Source organism: Peromyscus californicus, unplaced genomic scaffold (assembly GCF_007827085.1).
Source record: "Peromyscus californicus insignis strain IS unplaced genomic scaffold, ASM782708v3 Scaffold_4__1_contigs__length_199733344, whole genome shotgun sequence".
Taxonomy (NCBI): domain Eukaryota; kingdom Metazoa; phylum Chordata; class Mammalia; order Rodentia; family Cricetidae; genus Peromyscus; species Peromyscus californicus.
Genome location: NW_026294562.1, coordinates 16,049,489 through 16,077,252, shown reverse-complemented (window position 1 = coordinate 16,077,252; position 27,764 = coordinate 16,049,489). Strand labels below are relative to the sequence as shown.

Here is a 27,764-nt window from a genome sequence, read left to right as displayed (position 1 = left end):
GTTTCTCTGTGTAGCTTTGCGCCTTTCCTGGAACTCTAGATTATTAATTAACATTCCTCATGAACGTTAGGCAAATGTTCTATCACTAAGCTACATTCCCACCCCTTTCTTTCTTTCTTTTTTTTTTTTTTTTTTTTTTTGTTGTTGTTTTCAGAGCTGAGGACCGAACCCAGGGCCTTGTGCTTGCTAGGCAAGCACTCTACCACTGAGCTAAATCCCCAACCCCTCCCACCCCTTTCTTAAATTTTTTATTTTGAGATAGGGGCTTGATAAGTTGCCTAGGCAGACCTTGCAATTTCAATCCTTCTGCCTCAGCCTTTCTAGTAGGTGGGATTACAGGTATGTGCCACCATCCATGGCTAGCTATTTTAATAATCCCCATCTTGGGGCTGGAGAGATGACTCAGTGGTTAAAAAACTGTTGCTCTTCTAGAGGACCCATGTTCAATTCCTAGCACCCAAATGGTGGCTCATGTAACTCCAGGCGTAGAGGATCTTCTGGCCTATGCTGGTCCTGGGTATGTACATGGTGCACAGATGTACACGCAGGCTGAGCATTCATATACATAAAATAAAAGGGAAAAGCAAGGCATTGTGGTATATACCTTTAGTTCCAGCACTTGGGAGGCAAAGGCAGGCAAATCTCTGAGTTCAAGGCCAGTCTGGTCTACAGAGTGAGTTCTAGGACAGCCAAGGCTACACAGAGGAACCCTGTCTCAAAATAAAACCCCAAAACAACAACAACAACAAAAACCAACCAACTTAACAAGCAAAAAACCCTAAAGGGAAAAGATATTAACCAATCTTTTCTGCTGTTCTGGTAGGTTTGTCAGGATGGTGGACAAGAATATTTACATCATTCAAGGAGAAATTAACATTGTTGTTGGTGCCATCAAACGAAATGCACGATGGAGCACCCATATACCACTGGTAAGTGGGGAATGGGCAGACATTCTGGTCACTGAGTTATTTTAAGGATCTCATCTTTGGTTAAAACAGCAATCAACTAAGAGAGTGTGTGCGTGTGTGCGTGTATGTGATGAAAGAAGAAAGGTGATGTAAAAGGTAAAGGGATAGGTCCTCATAGGAGGAGGAGAGAGAAAAAAGAACAATAGAATACATGTGATAGGAAAGCAGAACAGGGAGCTGGCTCAGTGTGGTGGTGTATTCCTATAATCCTAGCCCGTGGGAGGTAGAAGAAAAAGGATCATATGTTCAAGGCTAGCTTTGGTACATACTGAGTTCAAAACTAACCTGGGCTACTTGTGATCCTGTCTCAAAAACCAAACAAAAAAAAAAAGGGGTGGTGGTGGTGGTGGTGGTGGTGGTGGTGGTGGTGGTGGTAGTGGTGGTGGTGGAGGGAACAGGACTTGGGGCTGGAAATGGCTCACCAGTTCAGAATACTTGCTAACCTTCCAGTGGATCAAGTTTGTTTCACAGCACTCTTGTTGGGCAACTCACAACTGTCCTGTGATCACCTATCCTCTTCTAGCCTCCTTGGGTCCCTGCACACATATGCTGTCTACTTATCGGAGACTATGGGGGTCTAGCCCCTCGATAGTATCCTCCCAGGATCCGGGAAGAATCTACAACCAGCTGATAATTAATCTTTGATGAAAGGAAATGAATCTATGTACACGAAACTCCTTAGTCCATACACTTTATTATTCTGTGTCAATTCTGTCTCTACAAACTTCTATTCTGCTCTCATTTTTAGTTCTTTTCTTGCCTGATTTCTCTACATTTGTCTGCTGTCCCCTCTAGGTTCTATCTTAATTCCTTCATCTTAGTTCTGCCCCTTTGAGGTTCTCATCCATCTAGTTCTTTCCCATATCAGCTCCTCTCCCATCTCCTTCTCTCTCATCTTGTTCTTCCTCATCTGGCTCTTCCTCACCTTCCATCTCGTTCCTCTAGTCCTCTCTTCTAGCCCTTCAATCTAGTTCTTCCCCATCTCAGTTTGTTCCTCTCCAGTTATTACCCATCTAGTTCTTCCATTCTCCTTTCTCTTCTCCGTCTCCTTATTCTCTCTGTTCCCTCTAAGTCTCTCATGAATCCAGTTATAAACCCAAGCAATAGCAATCCTCTGGCTGAGCAAGGTCACCAGGCTTGAATTCTATGGGGTCATAAAGGCAGATAAGAATTTTCCTCAGGTAGTGAGCACCAGGCTTTCTTTTACAATCCAAAATGGGAGTGGTAAAAGAAGAGGTCAACTGAGTGCTAATGCCCGGTTAGTATATGAGAAAGGGGATCTGTGGGCTCAGTCTACATTCTGAGAAGTGGTTAGGTAAGGAGTTAGGGGTCTATAAAGTTATTAAGGCTGTAAGAAAGGAGGTCCGAGCTAAATTGTGTAAAGCTTTTACTTAAGGTCCACCTGACCTAGGTGGTGTCTCCTTGTGGAATTTACCTTAAATCAGGAGACTAGCATGTGGTGGTCTGGACTGTTATTCCTGTTAGTCCTTGAAAGTGGCTAAGGAAGATATCTGATTCCGGTGCTGAAAAGGGAGAAACGGATGGGCTGGGGGAAGGAAGCCTTTCCTGAGGCTGTTCTCCAAATACCTGGAATGTGTATGTCCAGAGTGATCAGTCCACACTGTTAGCACTTCTTAGGGAAAAATCAATTGGGAAAACTATGAAGGCACACATGATTTTCATAACACAAGACAGCTGATATATAACAAGCCAAGTAACACCAAAAGCTCCCTGGAATTTGGCTTCCTCTGGAGGAATTCCTTGATCCCTTCAGTTAGTGGCTTTGCCATAACCAGCTGAGTTCTTATACTATTTTCCTGTGGCCTGTAGCATATACTCATGTAGACATACACATGAATAAAAATAAGTCTTAAAAGGGCAGGGGCAGCCGGGCGGTGGTGGCGCACGCCTTTAATCCCAGCACTTGGGAGGCAGAGCCAGGCGTATCTCTGTGAATTCGAGGCCAGCCTGGGCTACCAAATGAGTTCCAGGAAAGGCACAAAGCTACACAGAGAAACCCTGTCTCGAAAAACCAAAAAAAAAAAAAAAAAAAAAAAAAAAGGGCAGGGGCTAGGGAGATAGTCCAGCAGTTAAAACACTTCCTGCACAAGCAAAAGGCCTAGAGTTTGGATCCCCAAAACCCATATAAAGGATTAGTGGCTGTCCAGGACTGGTGAAGTGGCTGAGAGGGTAAGGCCTGCAATTCAAGCCTTGGAAGGCAGAGATAGGGATACCTGGAGCAAGCTAGCTAGTGAGAGTAGCCATATCAGTGAGCTCTGGTGTTGACTGAGAGCTCTGCCTCTGAGGATAAGATCCGGTGTGACGGAGGTAGATGCCTAGTATTAACATCAGGCCTCCATATGTCTGTGAACATGTATATATACACACACTGGATATATGTACTAAATGAAAGTGAAGAAGAAAAAAAAATAACCATAAAACCAGTGGCTGGTAAGATGGCTTGGTGTGTTATGTGTTTGCTTTGAAATCCTGATAACCTGAGTTTGATCTCTGAAACCTACATAGAAATGGAAGGAGAGAACCAATTCCATAAAGTTGTCCTCTGACCTCCACATGTGCATGTGATGTATACATACACATGTTATACAGGACAGATAAAACAAAACAAAGAAAAGAAGAGGGGAGTGGAGAACCAGCTACAAAGGCTGGGAGGGTAGGAGAAGGCAGCGGGGGTAGTGAACAAGAACAAAGTAGAATGACATATATATGAAAATGCCATAATGAAACCCATTACATTCGTTTATTTAGACAGGGCTTCAAACTTAGTACGTAGTGAACAGTCTCCACTGAGGCCAGCAGCTTGAATCTCCGAGCAGGCCAAATGTCTGACGTTGGTAAACCAGTGGACATGAGCCCGACAATGATCGAAGGCGTGAATGAGCTTGTGGGTGATGACTCTGCTCATGTGGGCCTCATTTTGGATATTATTCTGGCACAAAACAATCTGGGACTTCGAAGCATCAAATCTGCCACTGACATTTCCATCACAGTCTTCGCAAGAAAAGTGCCTCCCTTGGTCAATAGTACAACCTAAGTGTTTCTTAGCATCAAGTAGAAGTTTGACATATGGGTTTGTCTCTAGCGTCTTCAGGAGCATGAGAGGGCAACTCTGCCCCGGCTGAAGAGGCTGGAGAGGAAGCCCTGCTGGGGATTCCCGTGGGCCAGCGTCGGGCGGCTCGGGGCGAGCCCTGGCCGGAGTCCGGAGTCGCGTGGCTGTAGCAGTGGCTCCCCCGCCCCGGGGCCTGGCCCACCACTGCCCGGGAGCTCCAGCTATGCGGCCTGCAGGCCTTGCCGGCCTCGTCGCCTCCTCTGGCTCGTTCCCTTCCCTGCCTCATTTTTATAAATCTATTATTTATTTATTTGTGTTTGTGTGTGTGTGTGTGTGTGTGTGCGCGCGCGCACCACTGCGCGCAAGCATGCCTGCAGAATCTAGGTGTCAGCTCTTCTAGAGCTGGAGTTACAGGTAGTTATGAGCAGCTAGATATAGTTGTTAGGAATTAGACTCTGCTGCTGTACTATCTCTCTAGTTCTTTTATAAGTAAAGTTGATATTTGGGACTACTTTAGTACGCTAGAAACATCATGAAGACTTCTAATTTCCTAGGGCTATAGTTGGTTAGCAAAGTCATTCAAATTAGTTTAGTTATTGCTGATACATAGAGTATGGCTGGGGATGATAATCTGTGCAATGGAGTCTGCAAGCTTCTCGTACAGAGCAGCTCATAGCTTGCCAATCAGATGAATAGAGCCAGGCGGATCTCGATGAGTTCGAGGCCAGTCTGGGGCTACAGAGTGAGTTCCAGGACAGGCGCAAAGCTACACAGAGAAACCCTGTCTGGAAAAAGAAAAACAAAAAAAGAAAAAAAGAAGCTTCATTGTTACTGTTAGGTCCATAAATGGGTTCAAGTTGGCCTATAGAAGGTTTTCTAGCCAGTAGATAAAAGCCAGCATTCTTCAGGAACTTGTGATATGTTTTTTGTTGTTGTTATTGTTCCCAGTTGAGGCCCCCCCCCCCCCCCCCCCCCGCCAGCTCCTCTTCCTCCTTATAATCCACAGTATTTGTCTCCGCCCTGCTTTCTCAAGCTCTGTTGCTCTCTCCACTATTCCCTCCCATTCTCCAGCTACCCTATCCCTGGCCATGTCCAGTCTATTTCTCTTTTCTCTCTGCTCTGGACTCTCCCAGATGCCTCTGGGCTTTTTCTCTCTTATCCAGTTTCTTTACTCTTCCCCCTCACACATAGCTTTAAAGTTAGCTGCTTGTTGCTCTGTGTATATGTGTGTATATATACACGTATGTATGTATGTATGTATATATGTATGTATGTATGTATGTATGTAGAATTGTGTGAACAAATTTCAGCGCGATGATAAAAACAAGTTTAGTGCTTTCTAACTAGTACTTTACCTGCTAAGCCATTCCCCAGCCCCTTAACCAGTGCTTTTGAGTAAGCATGAGAACATTTCAAACATACTTACCAAATAGTTTATTTATTCTTGCCAAGTTAGAAAGTTCTAATATATATCTGTATCATGTGTACATATGAAATAAAAGTAGAGACATTTGGGTTCCTATACATACATACTTAAATAAATGATGTCATTGGGCACTTTTTTCACTATCGATCTCTTTTTGTTTGAGAAATTTTATATACCCTGGGGCATCTAGGTATGTAAAATAGGCATACAAATAAAACATTTACTGATAATAAATCATAAAAAAATTTATTTAAAAATAATTCTTTGGGAGTCGCTGAGATGACTTAGAGGGTGGAGGTGCCTGCCACCAAGGCTGATGACCCAAGCTTGGTCCCCAGAATGTCGTGGAAGGAGAGAAGCAACTCCTGTGAGCTCTCCTTTGACTTTCACACTTCAATCAAGGCATGTGAGTGCCCACACATGTACACACATCAAGGCATGTGAGTGCCCACACATGTACACACATCAAGGCATGGGAGTGCCCACACATGTACACACATCAAGGCATGGGAGTGTCCACACATGTACACATATCAAGACATGTGAATACCCACACATTTACACACACAAACAAATGTTTTAAAAACATTCTTTGATATGTACATAGTCTTACCATTTATTAACAATGAAAGCAGATTTACATACTAATGAGGTAGATGTACTTATTTATTCTTACATAAAGAATTAATCATGGCTTTAGTATTTGGTACTGCAGGATGTAGAGCACTGTCCCTGTTTTTCAGAGTTGATGGCTATTTTGATTTGATTTTATAATTTTTGTTTTTCGAGATAGGGTTTCTCTGTGGAGCCTTGGCTGTCCTAGAACTCTTTCTGTAGCCCAGGCTGACCTTGAACTCACAGAGATCCACCTGCCTCTGCCTCCTGAGTGCTGGGATTAAAGGCATGCGCCACCACCGAGCAGCTGACTTTATAATTTTTAATTCTGACAAAGCTGTTTTGCATAATTGTTAGAAATTCTTTTGTAGTCTTTTTTTCTCTTTTGTAGTCGTAAGCCAAGATTCATTTCATAATTTTTTTAAAGGACCTTGTCAGTAACACAAGCAGCAATTTTTAAAACCAAACATTCTAACATAATATAATACAAAGACATACTAATGTGATACTTACATGCTGAGGAATGACAGTAGAAAAATGTTTAAAAATCTTTTTTCCATAACTAAACTTACGTTATGTTTCTAGAAGAGCAGAAACCTTTGTATGTACAGCAAAAGTACTGTAGCTCATAAAACATGCCAGTTTGAAATCTGAGCTGATGTGTTTCAGGCATGCTTATTGTCTGTATTCAGGGACATTTTACTGTTGCCAAACTTTCAAGACCTCCCCCCATATTCAGTTGTGTGACTTCCATATGGGCTGTGATTCACAGGAGAAACAGGGTTGAGGCCAGAAAGATGGCTCAGTGGGCAGGCACCTGCCCCCAACCCTGATGACTAGAGAGTGATCCCTAGTGATCCCTAGGTGGAGGAAGAGAACTGAGTCCACAAGTTGTCCTCTCACCCTAGTGTGTGGACCATGGCCTGCACATGCACACAAAATAAAGAAAAGGGAGTAAAAAAATCTTAGAAAGAATAAAAGAAACCGGGTTATAGATTAGCTTTGAAGAACCTACTTTAGGTAAGCTCACAGTGTCTGAAATAGCGGAGTGAGGAGCCATGGCTAAGGTTTTTGTTTTTTTTTTTCCTCAGAAGAAAAACATTCAATTTTCTGGTTAGATTTAGAGAAAAGGTCTTGATCTTTCATTTTCTCTTTTCTCTTTTGGAATAGTTACTATTTTTTTTCTTGACCTATGATTCTCCAGGATGAAGAACGGGATCCTCTGCTGCACAGTTTCAGTCATCTAAAGGAGGTCTTAAACAGCGTAGCAGGTAAGGCTCCACGTGTAGACAGAGTTACCTGGCCTAGTAAGAAATGCAAGTATTCGATTTACTGCAGGGATAGACAGTTTCATACAAAGGATCATAGAGGGCAAGTAAATGAAAACAAAAGATCATCTAGTAAACAGCTGAGGCTTTGTAGGCTGTATGCAGCTCTGTGGATGCTAAGCTCTGTTCATGGAGCTCACTAGTCATAGGTAAGATGTACAGGAGAAGTACATATTTTCTTTTTTAAGAAGTGTGCAAGTCAGATTTGGCTCATGGATAAATAAAGCTTGCTAGTCTCTATTTCACTGCTTGCAATATTCTTGTGTTCTCAGAGTCCTTTGTCCTTTTATTTTCCTAATCAAATTAACTTATGTATTACTCACATTTAGAATTTTCAAAGCCACTTCCATATTTATTATCCTTGTTAACTTTTACAGAAATGCGTGAAAGAGGCATGCATACTGTCCCCTTTTTATGAAAGAAAGTGAAGTCCAGAGAGTCTAAAGGGATTTACCTGAAGGCCTGGTGATATAGCTCAGTTTGCAAAGTGGTTATTTCCCATGAATAAACCCTAGATTCAATCCCTAACCCCCCATAAAACTGGGTGTGGTGACATGCGCCTTGTCTGTAATCTCAGGTCTTGGGAGGAGGAGCCAAGAGGTTCAGAAATTCAAAATTATCCTTTAGCTATATATCAGTTTTAGGCCAGCCTGAGCTACATGAGATCCTATCTCAAATAACAAGACAGAAAGATGAAAACAAACAATACACCTACAATGATTTAGCTAATTCTCAGGTGGAATCGAGTACATTTTAGGCTCTGACACCTGCTTTAGTGTTCTTTCCCATGTCGTACATTGCTGTGGTACATTTACTTCGAGGGACTGTGTATATATACCAAGTGCTTTTTAGTGTGTCGGGGGAGAAGAGGGTAATGGGAGGAAAGTCAATACCTATGTGTTTTTTGTTATTTATTGTTTTTATTTTCCCCTTGTGTTTTTTTTTAAGGCAATATAGACTAAAAGGGAATGCCTCAGAGCTGTATTCCTGTCTTGATTCTAAAGGACTCTTGTAATATAGCCTTGGAATGCTGTTAGGTAGTGGTATATCTCAGCCCATAATTGAACAATACTTAGACTTCAACAAATTAAACAAACAATAAATGAAAGAAATTCCTCATTTTATGAGAAACACAGGAGAAAGTTTGGAGAACATTCCTTAGTTATTTTCCCAAACATGGACTGAAGTTATCTATAAAGGAACAAATCTCATTTAATTGAGAAGGCTTTAAATTCTTAGTTTATAAGCCAAATCTGGTGGCTTACACCTGTAACCCAAGCACTCAGGATGAGACGGAGTGTCATGAATTTGAGCAAACCTGGGCCACATAGTAAATAACACCACCACATAGGTATTGAGATGTTTTTCCTTATTGTCCTTACATGAACCATATAAGGTACTTTTTGTATCTACTGACTTCCAGGAAAGTCTGGCCTACAAACTGAGGTCCTGTCTTAAAGAAGCAAGCAAGCAAATAAACAACCTAGACATAGTACAGACCTGCAGTCTCAATATAGGAGCCTGAGGCAGGAGGATTGAAAGTTTAAGACATGTCTAGGCTATAGAATGAGTTCAAGGCCAGCCTGGGCAACTTAGTGAGACCCTATCTCAAAACAAAAGAATACACAAATGGGTCAGGGATACAGCTCGATGGTGATGCACTTGCCTCAAATTCCCAAGTCCCTGGGTTCAACCCCTAGTGGCAAACAACCAAATAAACCAAAAAGAACTAGTTAGAAAAATCAATGGGCAGTGGTTAACATGAGTTCTCCCGGTACTAACATGTACATCCTTAAGTGCCAACATTACAGGCATCTGCTACCAATCCTGGCCCAAAGTTTTCCCAGTACAGAATTTGTATATTGTTACTTTGACGAGAAAAGTGTTGGTGAGGGGGACTTGATTGTCCTCCTCAGTCATTAAGGTTCTTAGATCCTTTCTGGGTTCTTCTGAAGGAGTTAGAACAGATGTGTGGTTTCTGTGAGGAGTTTCTTTGGGAGTGAGCAAATGTTTTATGGTTGTACAACTTTGAAAGTATATTAGAAACTACTGAGTTGTATACTTTACAATGATAAATTTTATGGTATGTGAATTGTAGCTCAAAAAGTGTTTTTCTTTAAGGTTAAGTCAGGGTTTGCTGTGCTGCCCAGGCTTGCTTTGAGTTTCTGGACTCAAGTAATACGTTTGTTAATCTCCTGAGTAGCTGGGACTATGGGTGTGCACCACTGCAACCTAGCTTTATAGTTCATTAAAAAAAATCAAATATGACCGGGCTCATGCTTTTAATCCTAGCACTCAGGAAGCAGAGGCAGGCAGGTCTCTGTGAGTTTGAGGCCAGCCTGGTCTAGAGAACAAGTTCCAGGACAGACTCCAAAGCTGCACAGCAAAACCCTGTCTCGAAAAGCAAAAAAAAAAAAATCACATGTAAGCTACAAAATTAATGAATTCCCATTTCTTAGGGCCCAGAACTCTGAAGGGAAGCCTTTGGGTGTAGTCATGGCTGAACTTTGGACCCATTGCCCAGCAAAGGCAGCATAAGGCAGCCTCTTGGCCACTTTGTCCTTTTATGTCTCTCTCATTAACTCAAGGAAGCACATGGCTTTTATATTTAAATTTATTCAAGCTGTAATCTTTGACATTTGAGTTAGCTTTTAGTACAGTTTTGCATTTATAGTAATATATATTATGTATTTTCTCTATCCCCAAAGAATCCCTTTTAATCTTTTCCGGATGCAAATTTCAGGCTGTCTTGTCCCATCTCCCCTCTCTTGCTCTCTTTCCCCTCCCCCCACAGAGTGTGTTTGCTCAGGTGTGGCAGGAATATCCACTGTCAAGCTGCGCCCTTTATATTAGTCAATATTATCCTTCTCCCCCCCTCCCTGTCTGTCTGCTCCTTTGGGCTTTCCCAGTTGATTTATAATTTTGGAATTCTCATCGGAGTCTGTAATACAGTTTGTTCATTATTTAACCAAAACCTGTTTAATGAGCAGAGAGAGGCAATGTAAATGTTAGACATGTTGCAGTGATGTACCTTTGTGCTTCTCCGAACGGGTGGGTAGTTAACTCTGTGCTGCCTGCAGGGCTGGGGGTATCCTGGACTTAGGGGCAAAAGAGCCACTGTGGGAGTGGGTAGTGGCCCTTCTGTCCCCGAGTGTCCTTTGTATCTGCCCAAACCCTGCTGTAGCTTTAGATTCCAATGATACAGTTTCTTTCACTCTTCTAGTGATCTTATGGGGCTCTGGCAAAACACTAGAGTTATGTCCAACCTCATGGCTAGACCCTGTGGTAACATGTGTGGCATGGAATGGGAGCATAAAAAGGAAGGTCAGATGTCAGGGTTCCTGATAGTGGTCTTGGTTTTAGGTCTGATAAAGATGACCATTGAGAAGAATGTGTCTAACTGACATGGTCTGTCGTCTTTGGTTAATTTTTTGCCAGACTAGATAAGCCTTTGCAAGTCCTTGATCTTTAAGCACGTCCTCCATATATGTATATGTTTTCATGTGTGTGCACATATATTTGTATAAAGGGATTCTTTGCTAGAAAAATCTTGGATTTACAGCAGAAAGAAATATTCTAAAACTATCACAACAAAATTTCTTAAAGAATTTTTTTTTTGTGGGGATCCTGGGGATTGTATCCATATCCTTGTACATGCTAGGCAAATACTCTACCACTGAGCTACATCCCAGCCTTTTTTTTTTTTTCTTCCGAGACAGGGTTTCTCTGTGTAGCTTTGCGCCTTTCCTGGAACTCTGTAGCCCAGGCTGGCCTCGAACTTAGAGAGATCTGCCTGCCTCTGCCTCCCGAGTGCTGGGACTAAAGGCGTGTGCCACCACTGCCTGGCTCCAGCCTTGTTTTTATTTTATTTGCTTGTTTACTTTGACAAAGTCTTACTATATAGCTCAGACTGGCTTCAGAATTGGAATTCTCTTACCTCTACCTCCCAAGAGATGGGATTATAGGTGTTTGCTACTGTGCCCATCTGGGACCATCTCTTAATGGCATTATAGCCTTCAGGGCCAGGCTTGAGGAAGACTTTCTTTTTTTTAGTTTTATGTGTACATTCTCACTCCCACCCGTGTGTGTGTGTGTGTGTGTGTGTGTGTGTGTGTGTGTGTGTGCGCGCGCGCGCGCTTGGAGTTAGTTCCAGGTCTTTTTAGGACTTATGTGCTGTTTTGATTATCAGATTATCAGACTAGGGAGGCCAGTATAAACAACATGGAATTATTTTAGTTTTCTGAACTTTTTCTTTTTTTTGGTTTTTCGAGACAGGGTTTCTCTGTGTAGCTTTGTGCCTTTCCTGGAACTCACTTCGGAGACCAGGCTGGCCTTGAACTCACAGAGATCCGCCTGCCTCTGCCTCCTGAGTGCTGGGATTAAAGGCATGCGCCACCACCGCCCGGCAAAGATTTATTTATTTATTATGTATACTGTGTTCTGCCTACATGTATGCCTGCAGGCCAGAAGAGGGCACCAGATCTCATTATAGATGGTTGTGAGCCACCATGTGGTTGCTGGGAATTGAACTCAGGACCTCTGGAAGAGCAGTCAGTGCTCTTAACCTCTGAGCCATCTCTCCAGCCCCTGAACCTTTTCTTATTCATTCTCTGAGATTTGGATTCTTTCTTTTCCTGAGTTATTGGGTTGCTTCTTGCTAGCATTTCCTGAATATCTGCTATGAGCCGGGCATTTTCCTTAGGCACTTAGGCATTGAGTCTATAATAATAGAAAGAGAGTGCAAAAGAGTGAGAGCCACATGTGTTCTTGTACCTGCTGGTGTTAGACCAATGGCTCTGACCACTGTGAGCTGCTGTGGTCTCTGCTCTATTCCATGTGCTCCTTATCAGGCACGGAAAGGACAATGGGGAAGGAGAAGAGTTTGCTGCCACTGGATTTCCCTCCTCCTCTCTCTCCTTTGACTTGGTATTACTATTTAGCACAGGCTAGGCTTGTGTCCAGCTTGCTGCCATCTTTTCTTGTTTCTTTGAGTAACAAGTCAAGGAGAATGAACAAAAATTGTGTTTTTCAATTTGGTTTCCTCATGTAAAGCTATTATGGCCAAAACTTAGATGTTTCCAGAAGCATCAGTGGATTGCATAGAATATTTCTTGGGGATAGGATATTTCTTTACTGAGCTAACTGGGATAGCAGGAACTAACATACTTGAATTTAAGAGGGAGAAGCAGGTGCCTGGAGAAAGTGAATGTGTTAGGAGTTTATTTAAATATAGTTTATCTTGGACAAACACACCTGTAGGGTACAGTCTGTCTCAAGCTTTTTGAATTCAGAATCTCAGCTAGGAGGTTTGAGTACATCTACCCTCCAGAGGTTTCAGAGAACATTTAAACAGTCTGGATGCCAACCGGGGAGGAACTATGACTTAACACCTGTCTGGCCTAGGCATCTTAGAAATAGCTGCCTAGGTAGAAAAAAAACAGTTCAAGAATGCTCTACCTCAGGTTTCATTTGGAAGAGGAGAGAGGTATAGGGAAAAGAGATTTTAGGAGTAATTGTCAGGAAAATGATTGACTACATTATACGAAAAGTTGCTCGATTTATTTCCTATGTTGATTGCATGTCTAGACTCATTTTTTTTCTTCAGGTGTCTATAGTTTGGGGAATAGCAGAATAAGTCATATATCATTAACCAGCATATGAAGAGTGATAAGTGAGGCATTGACTTTGTTTCACTTGGGACTGAAGTGAACTTTTTGTTTTGTTTTAAGGTAGGGTCTCACTATGTAGCCCTGGTTGATGGAATTCACTATGTAGACCAGGCTAGCTTGGAACTCATAGATGTCTGCCTACTTTTGTCTTCTGAGTGCTGAGATTAAAGGCATGGCTAGAATTGAACTTTTGAATTGTCCAAGGTATAACAGAAAACTACTTTGTTTTTCTTTAGAAGAAATTAAAGAACCAAGTTTGGCAGACAAATTTATATAAAAGGCTGAATATTGGAAGGGTAAAGTTGGACAAATGTATGACTTCCTGTACCCCTTTTTTACTTTCTTGGTTTATAATAGAACATAAGACCATATATATTTATATATGTACACACACACATAACATAAAATTGATGAACATGTTAGACTATGGCTTGCTATCTGGGCATAATGCCTATAGTTCCAGCTGTTTGGGAGGTAGAGGCAGGATTGCTGAAGCTCAGCAGTTCAGAGCATGATTAGATAACAAAATGAGACCTTGTTAAAAAAGGATATGAGACACTGTCTCAAAAATAAGGTGGCTATAGCCAGGCTGTGGTGGTGCACGCCTTTAATCCCAGCACTTGGGAGGCAGAGGCAGGTGGATCTCTGTGAGTTCGAGGACAGCTAGGGCTACAGAACACAGTGAAATCCTGTCTCAGAAAAAAAAAAAACCAAACGAGGTGGGGAACACTAGATGACACCGCTAGTGACTTTAGGCCTCCGTGTGCCTGTGCACTACAGCAGAAACTCACGTACACATGAACGTGGACACACGTAAGGGCGAGTGTAAGGGAATGAATCAAACTCCTGAGAAGAGAGCTGGGTATGCCTGCTCTAACAGAGGAGGCTGAAGCAGGTGGATCATGAGTTTGAGGCCAGCCTGGTTTATACAGTGAGTTCCAGGAAAGGATAGATTCATAGTGAGACCCTGTCTCACAGGGAGGAGAGGAGGGGAGAGAAGAGAGCCCTATATAGTCTTGCTTCTTGTGGGTACAGCTCTTGACTCACGTAGCAGTCAGAATCAAGTCTGACTGGTAGGAATGCATGTTTTCCTCTATTATAAAGAGGTTAACAACAACAGTAATAATGCATTGTTAATATCTTAGTTCTCAGAAACAGAGGCAAAGGTACCTGAGTACTTTGTAGCGTAGTTGGTAGGCATTGTAGCAGGACGATCTGTGTCAGGTGTCAGAGTCCCGGGGCTGCTTTCATTGCCTCTGTCCTCTTTAGCACATCTATCTCTTGAGGCCTGAGCCGTCTCCCTGGGCATATGCCCAACTTGCTGTGTCAGCAATCAGTTGAGTGAAAAGAGGGAAAGCCAGCTGCTCCTTCGTTTTTAACAAGGAGGCAGGCAGATTCACTTTCTTCCACACCCACTCAAACTCAGGGCAAATGCCAAAAGGATTTCAGAGAAAGCCAAATGTTTGAAATCCAATCAGTATGTAGTTTTAAGGAGGAAAGATAGTGAAGAGTTTGTTTTAGCCCTCCCCCTCTCTACCTGCCTCATGTTCATAGGTCCGTAATTGACCACTTCAGTTTATGAAATAGTATACTATAGGGTATGTTTATGGAAAGAATGAATACTTTTTTTTCTCCTGATAGCCATTAGAAGAGTTAGATATATAGCAAAATACTACACTTGATCTTAGCCAAAAGGCCATATAGCAAAATACAAATTAGAGCCCTTCAGCTCAGATCATCTTAGAAGCTTGTGGTAGGTAGGGAGCTCTGACTACCTTGTTCTCAGTTTTGCCTCAGAAAGTCAACAGACAGCTATTACCCGGTTCTGTTTGTTGTACAACCTTTCCATGGACCTAGATGGACAAGATGGACCTGGATGCCTGCTGGCTGGCTTCTCACTGCTCATCTCTTCTGGAACACCAGCCTTGTGTTAACACTGCTACCACTGTAGGCCAAGTCATGAAGGGCTGCCACATGTGCGCAGAACACAACTGACCTTTCCTTGTTCCACGCTTATTGAGCAATTACTTGTCAGTTTGTGGAATAATTCACATTATTGCTTCAAGTTTCTAGCCTAGTGTGAACTGTGGGTATTTTGGAAGTAGCATAATGGAGTGAGTGTACATCAGAGGGCAATAAATCGGCATTGGATTTGGTGGAAAGGCAGGGCCAGATGTTGTGTAGGAGGAAGACCTTTCTGTAGTCACCCATGCAGCTGCTTCCTTATATCCCGTATCCCAGAAAGCAGCTTAAGAACGGGAGGGGAAGGGTGAATGGGGACATTGATTACAGAGGTAAAGAGTCAAAAGGATTTCAGTGTTATCTAGAATTGGCCTTGGATTGGGAAAAGTCCTTAAAAATAGGAACAAATAAGATCTCCCTGATTTTGGTAAGATTTTTCTATTAGTTATTTTTGTTTTTAAGTAAAATAATTAATTGGCAGAAAAAAAAAAGCCTGGAAAAAAAAAAACACCTCATTCCATATGAAGATTCATTTTCTTTGAGTAAACAACAGATTTAAGAAAACTGGCACCTGTAACGAGTCTTTTTCTGTCCTGCCAGCAAGCTCTCAAATAAAGACATGGAGACTTCTTATTAATTATGAAAGCTTGGCCGATAGCTTAGGCTTGTTCCTAACTAGCTCTTATAACATAAATAAACTAAATACTTTAACTAAATATATATTTGTAACTAAATTATAACTAAAATAAATTAACCCACTTATATTAATCTACATTTTATCATGTGGCATTACCTCTCTTCCATCTTGCACCTTTTATTTCCTCTCTGTGTCTCTTGGCTTTTCCTGCTCCTCGAATCCTCCTTCTCTACCTTTCTCTCCCTGGAAATCCCACCCATACCTCCTGCTTAGCTTTGACCATTCAGCTCTTTATTTATTTATTTATTTATTTTTGGTTTTTCGAGACAGGGTTTCTCTGTGTAGCTTTGCGCCTTTCCTGGAACTCACTTGGTAGCCCAGGCTGGCCTCAAACTCACAGAGATCCGTCTGGCTCTGCTTCCCAGTGCTGGGATTAAAGGCGTGCGCCACCACCGGCCGGCTCATATTAAACCAATCACAGTACTGTATATACACCCAGTGTACAAATACCCCACAACAGGCACCTGGGGCTAGAGAAATGGCTCAGTGGTTAGGAGTACTGGCTGCTCCTCTAGAATTCAGTTCCCAACACCCAAATGACAGCTCACAGTTGTCTACTGTAACTCCAGTTCTGGGGAATCCATGGTACCAGGCATGCACGTGGTGCACATATATATGCATGCAGACAAAATATACATACACATAAAAAAATAAATATTTTTTGTTTTTTCTTTTCGAGACAAGATTTCTCTGTGTAGCCCTGGCTTACCTGGAACTCTGTAGACCAGACTGGTCTCAAACTCACAGAGATCTGCCTGCTTCTGCCTCCCAAGTGCTGGGATTAAAGGCATGTGCCACCACACCTGGAGCAAAAATAAATCTTATAAAGGAAAAAAAAAAAGAAAACAGACACCAAACTGGCTTAACAAAACGGGAACTGAGATGATGTTGTGACTCTTCCTGAGAGCTAGAGTCATATTTTCAGAATGCTTCCCATTAGTGAATTAATGATGTCATATTAGTGAGGTGTGTGGCATCTTATCTCTTCCCCAATTTTAATTAATTGATTACTTTTAGTATTATTTTGTGTGCATGTAGTTGTCGGAAGACAACTTTGTGGAGTCAGTTTTCTTTTCACCTGTACCTGGGTTCCAGCGACCAAACTCAGGTTGTTGCAGCAAGTGTTCTTTACCTACTTCCAGCTCACCTTCTAATTATTATGTTTTATTTTATTAAGTTTTTAAAAATTATATTCATTTAGTGTGGTTGTGTGTATGGTACAGGTGTGGGTACCATGGTGTGTGTGTCCTCTCTCAGTTGTTATTTTTTCTTTTTCTTTCTTTTTTTTTTTTGGTTTTTCGAGACAGGGTTCTCTTTGTAGCTTTGCGCCTTTCCTGGAACTCACTTGGCAGTCCAGGCTGGCCTCGAACTCACAGAGATCCACCTGCCTCTGCCTCCCGAGTGCTGGGATTAAAGGCGTGAGCCACCACCGCTCGGTGTTATTTTTTCAAAATTAAAAAAATGATTTATTTTATATGTATGGGTGATATCTGTGTGTGTGTGTGTGTGTGTGTGTGTGTGTGTGTGTGTGTGTGTGTGTGTGTGTGTGATGCCCATAGAGGCCAGCTGAGGGCACTGGATCCTCCAGGATTGGAGTTAAAGTTGGTTGTGAGCTTCCATGTGGGTTCTGGGACCTGAACCCAGGTCCTCTGTGAGAGCAGCAAGTTCTTTTAACCACTGGCCCATCTCTCCAGCCCCTGACATGGACTTTGTGTACAGAGTGAACCATTTGTCTGCAGAATAGCCTACATTCCAGGTTTACCTGAGTTATTTAACTTGTTCTCCTATCCCATATAGTCCTATATACTAGAAGTGAGGGCTAAAGGCTTATTTCAGGTTAAACATTTTTGGCAAGTCTTTTTGAGACAGGGCCTCCCTGTAGCTTAGGCAGGTCAGGATCTCACTGAAATTCTCCTGCTTCAGCCCCTGGAGTGCTAGATTGTCTCCTGAATATTTTCATAGGTTGCATATATATTTCATATATCACCACAGGAGACACACTGTGTAAGGTTATCTGTTTTACTATTGTGTTTGTTTGTTTGAAACAGGGATTTATGTAGCCCAGGCTAGCTTCCACCTTACTATGTAACTGAGAATGATCTTGAATTCCTTTTTGTTGTTGTTTTTTTGAGACAGGGTTTCTCTGTGTAGTTTTGGTGTCTGTCCTAGATCTCACTCTATAAACCAGGCTGGCCTCGAACTCTGCCTCCCCAGTGCTGGGATTAAAGGCTCATGCCACCATCGCCAGGCTGACCTTGAATTCCTAATCCTGCCTCTTCTCCCAAATGCAAGGCTATTGCATGTACCAGTGTGTAGGCTTGTTCTGCTGTTACTGTTAAGTTTATTTGCTCTGGTGCTCCTGCTGTTATCTCTTCATTGTAAGATCTGTTCATTTTCTCTTTGCAATTAGTAAGTAATCCATGAAGTGACAATCTCAACATCCCTTTCTCTGACATTCTGTTACCTACTGAGCATCACTGAAGAGTACCTAAACCAATCATTTCACTCTGTGTCAGAGAATTAGGATTCTTTAATTCTATCATTCTTTCTGCATTTACTAGTTGACATTCTCTATGAACAACTGCCCTCCTCTGTACTGGAGAATAAATCAATTTCCCCTAGAAAAGCATAGTTAAATACTTAATTCTTTGGTTTTAAATTGTTTGGCCAATGAAACCATCTTCAAACTGGTTACTTTTTCTTTTGACATGACTCCTTTGAGCACATCATGCTTTCTGATAAAGCAAGTAACATTGATGGGGAGATAAAGTAGAAGCTATTGGTGTATCATGTGTTATTAAAAGCGTAGATATTATTTGTTTCATTGACAGCATGTGTTATGGGACTAAGGAGATACTCATTTGGTAAAGTGTAGTTTTCTCTCCGGGTCCCACCAAGCCCCGGCAGTCCGACAGCCCACTTATAAAATAAACACACAGATGCTTATATTATTTACAAACTGTATGGTCGTGGCAGGCTTTTTGCTAACTGTTCTTACATCTTAAATTAACCCATTTCTATAAATCTATACCTTGCCACGTGGCTCGTAGCTTACTGGCATCTTCACATGCTGCTTGTCATGGTGGCAGCTGGCAGTGTCTCCTTGACTCAGCCTTCCACTTCCCAGAATTCTCCTCTCTCCTTGTCCCGCCTATATTTCCTGCCTGGCCACTGGCCAATCAGTGTTTTATTTATACAGAACGATATCCACAGCAGTAAAGTGCTCGCCATGCAAGTCTGAGCATCTGAGCATGGCTCCCCAGGACCGGGTAAAGAGCCCGACACAGTGGCATGGCTCTGTGATCCCAGCTCTGGGGAGGTGGGGACAGGACTCTTGGGGTGTGATGGACAAACAGTTTAGCCCGTTGGTAAGCTTCAGGTTTAGTAAAAAACCTTGTCTCAAAAAATAAAGGAGAGATCCAGGAAGATCGATCCCCAGTGTCAACTTCTGACCTCTATACATGTGCACCCTCCCACATGTGTACACACACACACACACACACACACACACACACACACACACACACACACACACAGACCTGTGCACCAAAAAAGAAAGATGGGTTATAGTCTAAGTTGTCTTTCTGTTGATAGTAATCAAAAAAGTTTGGAAGCCTGGTAGAGAGAGTTTGATTCACCCTTGTTCCAGCGCTGTTTTGGATTTGCAGTGTTATTTTTTGGGCACGGAATACAAGAGAGTGTTGCCAGAATGCCCCTCTCACTATTTGTTTATTTCCTTCATTTTTTCCTGCTGGGGATAGAACCCAAGGCCTTGGACATGCTAGACAAGCGCTTGCCACTGAACTGCGCTCCCAGACTCTCTTATTTTCTTCCTATTTTTTGTGAGGTACCAAAGCCCCTTAAAGTTTGGGAACCAGGAGGGTATTAAATCTGAATTTCATCTCTATCAATTTTCTTGCAGTAAAATAGTTCTATTTAGTTTCTGGATTACTCAGTTTTTGCCAGGCAGGGATTAATTTGAGCCCATTTAAATCATTACAGTCCTAGAGAACGTGAAAATGAATGTTCTTCCTTGAGGAAATAATAAGGGTTGTGGATGTAATTATAATTGATGAGTCACTTGGTACTTTGCACTTTATTACTTTTTTAAATGGTAAACTGGAAGTTAGACATACTGTATTTGACATGCCATTTTTTTTTTTTTTTTTTTTAGTCTTTTAGTGGGTCAAGAAAGAATCATTTGTATTAACAAACTACAGCATGTCATCTCCAGGAACTCTCAGCAGAAGTTTGTGTTTGTGTGTGTCTGGTCAATACATATTTCTTGAGTCCTGACTGTGTGTCAGAAACTGAACTGGCAAGTAGAGGTCTACTTTTCAAAGGCACTGGCAAAGTTATCGTTCTCATAAAGCTTATGGTCTGGTGAGCTGGTGGCTTGAGAAGCTCTGGGGTCTGTGGACAATGGGACACTGGGTTTTGAAGTCTGTCCAACTTCCACATGGAACCTCAGGAAATTGTAAACTCTGATTTGCAGAAAGAAGTTCTAGGATGGTCAGGAGAACAGTGGTGTTTTCTAAACAGCAGTGGTCATGGGATGCTATGGTGCTGTTCAATCCCAGCCTCCCTCCCTTTCTTAGCCCTGACTGCCCAGCTGTGACCACAGGAATGAGTAGTTGTATGGAACCTTCGTTAGCTGCTTTGGACAATAGATGTTTTAGGTCTTATTAGTCCATTTATATTGGCCTTTGATTGGTCATTCTGAATGGGCTATCACTGCATTAGAGGCTAACATTCACGGCCGGTAGCTTTCCCAATACAATTTAGCTTTGCATTTGAGTCACTGAAGCCTTGGGCTTCTGAAATTTCAAGTTTAGGGCACGAATCAAAGATTTTAAGAGCTATTTAGTGGAGGTGCTAAAAGAGTGAGCAAAGTCCCTTTGTTCAGCTAAGACCTAATAGTTCTGGCTAAAAAACGAACATGTGGTTCCAGGGCTATTCAGAGGAACCCTGTTTTGAAAACCCAAGAACCAAACCAAACCAAACCAAAAAACCAAACGTGGTATTTTAGTATTTTTTTAGCCAGGATCTCATGTGAGAATAGAAGCACCAAAACCCTTGTCATGTTGGGTAGGATTATTGATTACCATAAGCAGTAATTCATCTCATTACACATTTTTCTTTTACATCCCAGAGAGAAAACACCCAGAAGTAGCCTTGAGATCTCAGAGAGAATGCTGCTCAGAGAAAATACCTTCCTTAGGAAAAGTATTCCTAGAGCTTTCAAGCACTCCAAGACATAGTGAAGTAGCAAAGCAGTTAAACTATGATTAATATCTTTCTAAAAGAGCAGGAATGGATGTGGGAGAATGAGTGTATCTCACAAAAAGATCTGTGGCATTGTAACTGCCCTTAGAAGGGAGGAGACACTGTGGGCTGGGGATGTAGCTCAGTTGTAGAGTGTTCTAGCATGTGTAATGTCCTGGGTTCAACCCCCAGCATGGGGGTTTGGGGTAGAGGGTAGGGGATGGGGAGAGGGAGGAAAAGAGAGAGGAATGGAGGGGGAGGGGGCGGGTTGAGTATGTCCCTTTCTTTCTTTCTTTTTGTTTTTTTTGGTTTTTGGAGACAGGGTTTCTCTATGGAGCTTTGCGCCTTTCCTGGAACTCACTTGGTATCCCAGGTTGGCCTTGAACTCACAAAGATCCGCCTGCCTCTGCCTCCCGAGTGCTGGGATTAAAGGCATATGCTACCACCGCCCGGCTAGTATGTCCCTTTCTTAAGACTGCTAAAACAGACCCAAATTTCTCAGGAGTTCCATGCTAGGGGAAGGTAAAGGCTGAAGTCTTAATGCCAGCCAGAGGAGGAACTTGCCTCCCAGGAAGAAATTGTACATGGTTGTGAAAGTTTATCAGACCATCACCTTGTAGAACAGACCAGAGCTAAGACAATGAAGGGCCAGTGTTGGGTGGTACCATACCATGACCAGGACTGCTTAATTATGCATAACCCTTGCCCTCTGTATTAGTCACTTTTCTTTTGCTGTGATAAGATACCATGACCAAAGCAGCTTTAGAAGAGTTTAGTTTTGCTTATGGATCCAAAGGTGTGGTAGCAAGTAGCCCGCATGGCAGCAGGGGCAGGAAGCTAAAGGTCACATCACCAGTCGGAAGCATGTAGCGGAGAGGAACTAGTATTGGGGTGAGGCCTTGAACTCTCCAAATGCCTCCAGTGCCTTGCTTCCTCCCGCATGGCTGCAGCTCCTAAACATCCCAGAACAGTACCACATGATAGGGACCAAATTCAGATGGCTGAGTATATGGGGGACTGTAGCAGAAATCTTAAAAAGTTCTTATTAATAAAATCAAACCTGAGGCTAGTTATTGGGGGTGAACTCTGGAAGATCAGAGAGACAGAACAAGCCACAGCTAACCTCACCTGGCCAACTTCTCAGCTGGTCTTGTTTCCTCAGACTGGAAGCCTCTGTGTCCTCAAATCCGAATGGCTCTCAGCTGAACTGCTGCTCAAAACCTAAAATCTTAACCAGCCAAATGCTTCTAGTTTCTGGTTCTCATGCCTTATATACCTTTCTGCTTTCTACCATCACTCCCCGGGATTAAAGGCTCGCTTTCTGGGATTAAAGGCATGCTTGGCTGTATCCTTGAACAGATGGATTTCTGCCTCTGGAATGCTTGGATTAAAGGCATGAGTGCCACCATTTTCTAGCCTTTGTATCTAGTGGCTGTTCTGTCTCTGACCCCAGATAAGTTTATTAAGGTGCACAATATTTTGGGGAACACAATACCACCTCAGGGGACATTATCCATTTAAACCTCCAAACCCTGTTTAAATCTAAACCTCCCTGTCCGTACCCCCAAAGACTGACTTAGGGGTCACTGGATTGCTCTATTTGTTCCTTTCCCAAATGTGGCTGTTTTAAATAAATCTCTTTTCTTTTCACTTCGATTTGTTTATTTAGGTGGTATACTGGGGATGGTGGCTAGTTTGTTGGGGCTACCAATCCAGGATTTTACCCTAAAAACCTTGGTAATAACCTGACATTTGCTGGGTAGTTTATTGTATTCTGATTTTAAATGATAGTTCTTTCTCTTCTCTTTTCTCTCTCTCTAATGTGAATCTACATTCATGGTTCATTGTTAATACTCACTATAGGTAAACACATTTTTATTGAGACAGGATTTCTCTGTGTAACAGCCCTGGCTGTCCTGGAACTCACTCTGTAGACCAGGCTGGCCTCGAACTCACAGAGGTCCACCTGCCTCTGCCTCCCTAGTGCTGGGATTAAAGGTGTGCGCCACCACCACCCAGCTTTGATAAACACATTTTATGAGCAGGCCTGATGACTTTGGATCCTACTTTCCTCTGCCCAGAAAGAGAAATCCTTGGTTCAGCTCACCTGGACAGAAGACTGTAGGGAAAAAATATGCAGGGAGTTGGGGGAGAATAGACTTCTGTTGTCAGAATCCAAATAAGGTTCATTAATTCTCCCAGGTGAACACAAGATTAGCATCTTAATCAGTCTTATTTCAGAGTTTTAAAAGATTCATTTTGTTCTCTAGGTTCCTAGGGAAGAAAGTGAATAGTACCTTCTTTAGTGGAATTGTTATGTCTGTAGCAATGGGAGACCCCAGGGTCCTGGACTGCAGGCTCAAGTCATACCATAAAGCAGGACTGCGTGTGTGGGCTGAAGAAGATAAAGGAAATGTTTGTCAGCAGAGTTTTTCTCCAAAAACCAAAGGTAAAGAGAAAGTTGACTTGTTCCCACACCAGCGGCTATTTCCCCCCATTTACCTAATTGATGTTAGGACATTTTTATTAGACCGTCTGATAGTAATATGTAGTTTTGGGAATCTGGTTTTTAAATATTTTTTGTTTTGTTTACTGAGACAGGGTTTTGCTTTGTAGCCTTTGGAACTTACTCTATAGCTCAGGTTTGCCTTAAACTCATAGCAGTCCTCCTGCCTCATTCTTCCCAATGTTGGGTTAACAGGCTTGTGCCACCATGTCTAGCCAGTAATTCCAAATGTACAAAAAAGCTGTAAGATTAATATTGAGGTCTCCTATATACCCTTTTGCTAGTTAATTTTATTGTTTTCTTTCTCACTACACATGTGTATATAAAGTTATTTTTCTAAATTATTTGAGAAATAAATACTTGATACTATGTTTCATAAGAACAAAGATATTTTCATTTAATCTAAGTATAGTTATCAAGTTCAAGAAATTTAACGTTGATTCAATAATTTTTTTTTTTTTTTTTGAGACAGGGTTTTTCTGTGTAGTTTTGGTGCCTGTCCTGGATTTCACTCTGTAGACCAGGCTGGCCTCGAACTCACAGAGATCCGCCTGGCTCTGCCTCCCAAGTGCTGGGATCAAAGGCATGCGCCACCGCCACCTGGCTGATTCAATAATTTACCACTAACATTTGTCCTAGTTAAGGTTTCTATTGCTGTGATAAAACACCATGACCGGCCGGGCGGTGGTGGCGCACGCCTTTAATCCCAGCACTCGGGAGGCAGAGCCAGGCGGATCTCTGTGAGTTCGAGGCCAGTCTGGGCTACCAAGTGAGTTCCAGGAGAGGCGCAAAGCTACACAGAGAAACCCTGTCTCGAAAAACCAAAAAAAAAAAAAAAAAAAAAAAAAGAAAAAAGAAAAAAGAAAAAAAAAAAAAAAAAACACCATGACCAAGAGCAAATTGGAGAGGAAAGGGTTTATTTCATCTTTCAATTCTCAGGTCACACTCCATCATTGAGAGAATCAGGGCAGGAATCTGGACGCAGGAACTGAAGCAGACAGAGGCTATGAATGAATGAATGTTCCTTACTGGCTTGCTCCTGGTGGCTTGTTCAGGACCACATGCCCTGGCGTAGCATTGCCCACAGTGGGCTGATACCTCTCTTATCAATATTAATCAAGAAAAGACCCTACAGATTTGCCCCTAGGAAATTTTTTTTTTTTTTCCTCGAGACAGGGTTTCCGCTTAGTAGCCCTGGTTGTTCTGGAACTAGACCAGGCTGGCCTCGAACTCACAGAGATCTATCTGCCTGCCTCTGCCTCCCGAGTGCTGGGATTAAAGGTATGTACCACCGCCACCACTCGGCTACCTCTAGGAAATCTTATGGAGGCGTTTTCTCAATTAAGATCTCCTCTTCCCAGATATGGCTAGGTTTGTGTCAAGTTGACAGAAACCAACCAGCGTCCAACTGGCCACTTATCAACTTGATCCACAAACATATCACTATTAACTATAACTTTTCCTTTCTCATTTGTCCCTAAGATGTCATGTTTATATTAATATCACAATATAAAACATTCCAACTCTTAAAAAGTCCCACAGTCTTTAAAAATTCACTTTAAAATTTCAGTATCTTTAAAATATCCGAAGTTGCCAGGCAGTGGTGGTGCACGCCTTTTATCCCAGCACTCAGGAGGTGTAGAGGTAGGCAGATCTCTGAGTTTGAGGCCAGCCTGGTCTACAGAGTGAGTTCCAGGACAGCTAGGGCTGTTACACAGAGAAACCTTGTCTCAATAAAATAAAATAAATAATAAATAAAAATAAAATATCCAACGTCTCTCAACTGTGGGCTCCTGTAAAAAATATTCAAAGTCTCTCAACTGTGCGCTCCTGTAAAATCAAAAATAAAATACATACTTTTTTACTTCAAGAATTAAGTAAGAACCAGGACAATTACATTCAAATCAAAGCAAAATCCCAAATTCAACAGTGTGAAAAATTCAGTGCTTGACATTTGGGACCCACTCAAGATCCTCTGGGCTCCATAGGGCCTTGGCAATTCTACTTCATTGACTCCGCCAGCCACAGCACATGCAGCTTGTCTCCTAGGCTCAGGATGGCTGTACTCCACAGTTGCTGCTATCCTGAGTGTTCATTCCATGGTACTGGCATCTCCAAAATGCTGTCATCTCCGCTGCAACTATGCTGTACCTTCTCCAAAAGCATCTTTTGGGCTCTCTGCAGGGTCTTGGACCCTGCCAGATGGTGCCAAGCCTGAGCTTCTGTCTGTGACCACTTCATACCTGGGACCACTACTTCAACTGAGCCCACACATTCACTGTGCCAACTCTTAACTACTCTCCATGACTCCTTCATGCCTTCAAAACAGTACCACCTAGGAAGCTCTTACATATTACTAAGTTCAGCTGATACAGCCTTGGTCCCCTCTGAAACACATCTTCTCTACACTGACCCTGAGGAAACACTTCCCAGAAGAATTTGCTTCAATAATGCTGGTCTCTTCTTAATCACAGCTGATTCTTCAGCCCCAGATGACCATTATCAATTGTCCCAGCAAAGCAAACATTTTACTTTAGTTGTTTTTGTCTCTTGTTAGTCATAGCCCAGATAAACAGAACAACAGGTTCTCTCTCTCTTTTTTTTGGGGGGGGTGTTTTTTGAGACAGGGTTTCTCTGTGTAGCTTTGTGCCTTTCCTGGAACTCACTTGGTAGTCCAAGTAGCTTTGGAGACCAGGCTGGCCTTGGAACTCACAGAGATCCTCCTGCCTCTGCCTCCCGAGTGCTGGGATTAAAGGCGTGCGCCACCACCGCCCAGCTTAAACAACAGATTCTTAATTAAAAATATTAATTTCCCAAATAGAGTTTTAAAGATCTCTCAAACTTTCCATTGAAATTCCATAAGACAGACAGGCCTTCATTGTCTGTAGACTTTAAAGCCTGGAGCGCCCACCCCCGTTTAAGTTATAGACTGGACTTGTATACCTATTGTCCATCTCAGTGTTACCTTATTTCCACCAACTTCTCATTAAACTCTGAACACTCAGTGGCCTTTCTAGCCTAACATTCTAAACTACTCCATAATTACCCCAAAACAACATGCTCAGTTCTATCACAGCAATGCCCCCTCCTGGTACCAATTTATGTATTAGTCACTTTTCTGTGATAAAACATTGTGACCAAGAGCAACTTGAGGAAAAATGGGTTTTTTTCATCTTGCCCCTGTCACTGAGGGAGGTCAGGAACCTGAAGGTAGTAACTGAAACAGAAGCTGTGGAGAAATGCTTCTTACTGGTCTGCTCAGCCAATATATTTCTTATACCATCCAGGACCACCTGCCTACAGGTGGCACCTTAAACAGTGGGCAGGCTGGCCTTAAACTCATAGAGATCCTCATAGAGTATTGGGATTAAAGATGTGTGCCACAGCGCCTGGTTATGACATTGACTTTTTTATAATTATATAGATCAGGTTCATACATCTATTATCCATCTACTCTATTTGTTCCTCTCACTTCCTCCCTTTCAATAATTCTCATTTTTTGAAGTGTTTCCTCATAATTAGATTCAGGCTATGAGTATTTGGAATGAATCTACACATCATTGCTAATTCAGTGACCCTTTCAGGTTGTCATTTTCATAGTTACCATTTATAAGTGGTACTAGTTTTAATCATTTGATGGAGACTTACTATGCTGTTCAGGCTGGTCATGATCCTCCTGCTTTTAGTCTTCCAAGTGCTGGGATTATAGTAGTGCACCAGCGTGGCTGTTCTTTTGGTAGAAAAAAAATTTAGTGACTGAGTGGCATGGAGAGTCATGGGTCAACCCACCAAGGTTTTACAGCTCTTTAAAACACTGGATAGGAACAAACAAAACATTTTTACAAATGATAAGATAGCATTAGAAACAGCCAGAATAAAGATAAATGAAGAATTCAAATCATAAAAATGAGACTTCACCAGAGAAAATAGAAGAAGAGCTGATGAAAACTGGCTCCAGCATTAAACTATTGCTCAGAATGTCTGTTAGCCAAGTATTCACACTGATCACAATGCACTGAAGCTGTTCCCTGGGAAAGAGCTGCTTATAGGATATGCTGGACTGAGGTGTGTCAGCTCAGAAGCAGTGATGCTTTCTAGGTGAAGCCCATCTTTGTACTTTCTGGCTTTAAATATATAACTGGCAAGAGTCTTAGAAATGCAGATGTTTCTCTGCGAATGAACATGTTGAAAATGAATGACAGGCCAAGAGCTGACACCACCATGCAGTGTTTTGCTGTCCATTCTCATTGACAACCCT

At 42.2% G+C, this 27,764-nt stretch overlaps 1 protein-coding gene and 1 pseudogene across 10 annotated transcripts in view; one reads left to right on the top strand and one right to left on the bottom strand.

The window, feature by feature from the left end:
• Positions 1–27,764, top strand: part of Gbf1 (golgi brefeldin A resistant guanine nucleotide exchange factor 1) — a 153,590-nt gene that overhangs the window by 12,066 nt on the left and 113,760 nt on the right. For all 10 annotated transcript variants that reach the window (XM_052760537.1, XM_052760536.1, XM_052760533.1 and 7 more), the window contains exons 2-3: positions 824–929; positions 7,284–7,350. In XM_052760537.1, coding sequence (XP_052616497.1) covers positions 834–929; positions 7,284–7,350 — 163 coding nt within the window. In that variant the 5' untranslated portion in view covers positions 824–833. The remainder of the gene's footprint in view (positions 1–823; positions 930–7,283; positions 7,351–27,764) is intronic.
• Positions 3,703–7,139, bottom strand: LOC128094456 (mitochondrial inner membrane protease ATP23 homolog; annotated as a pseudogene).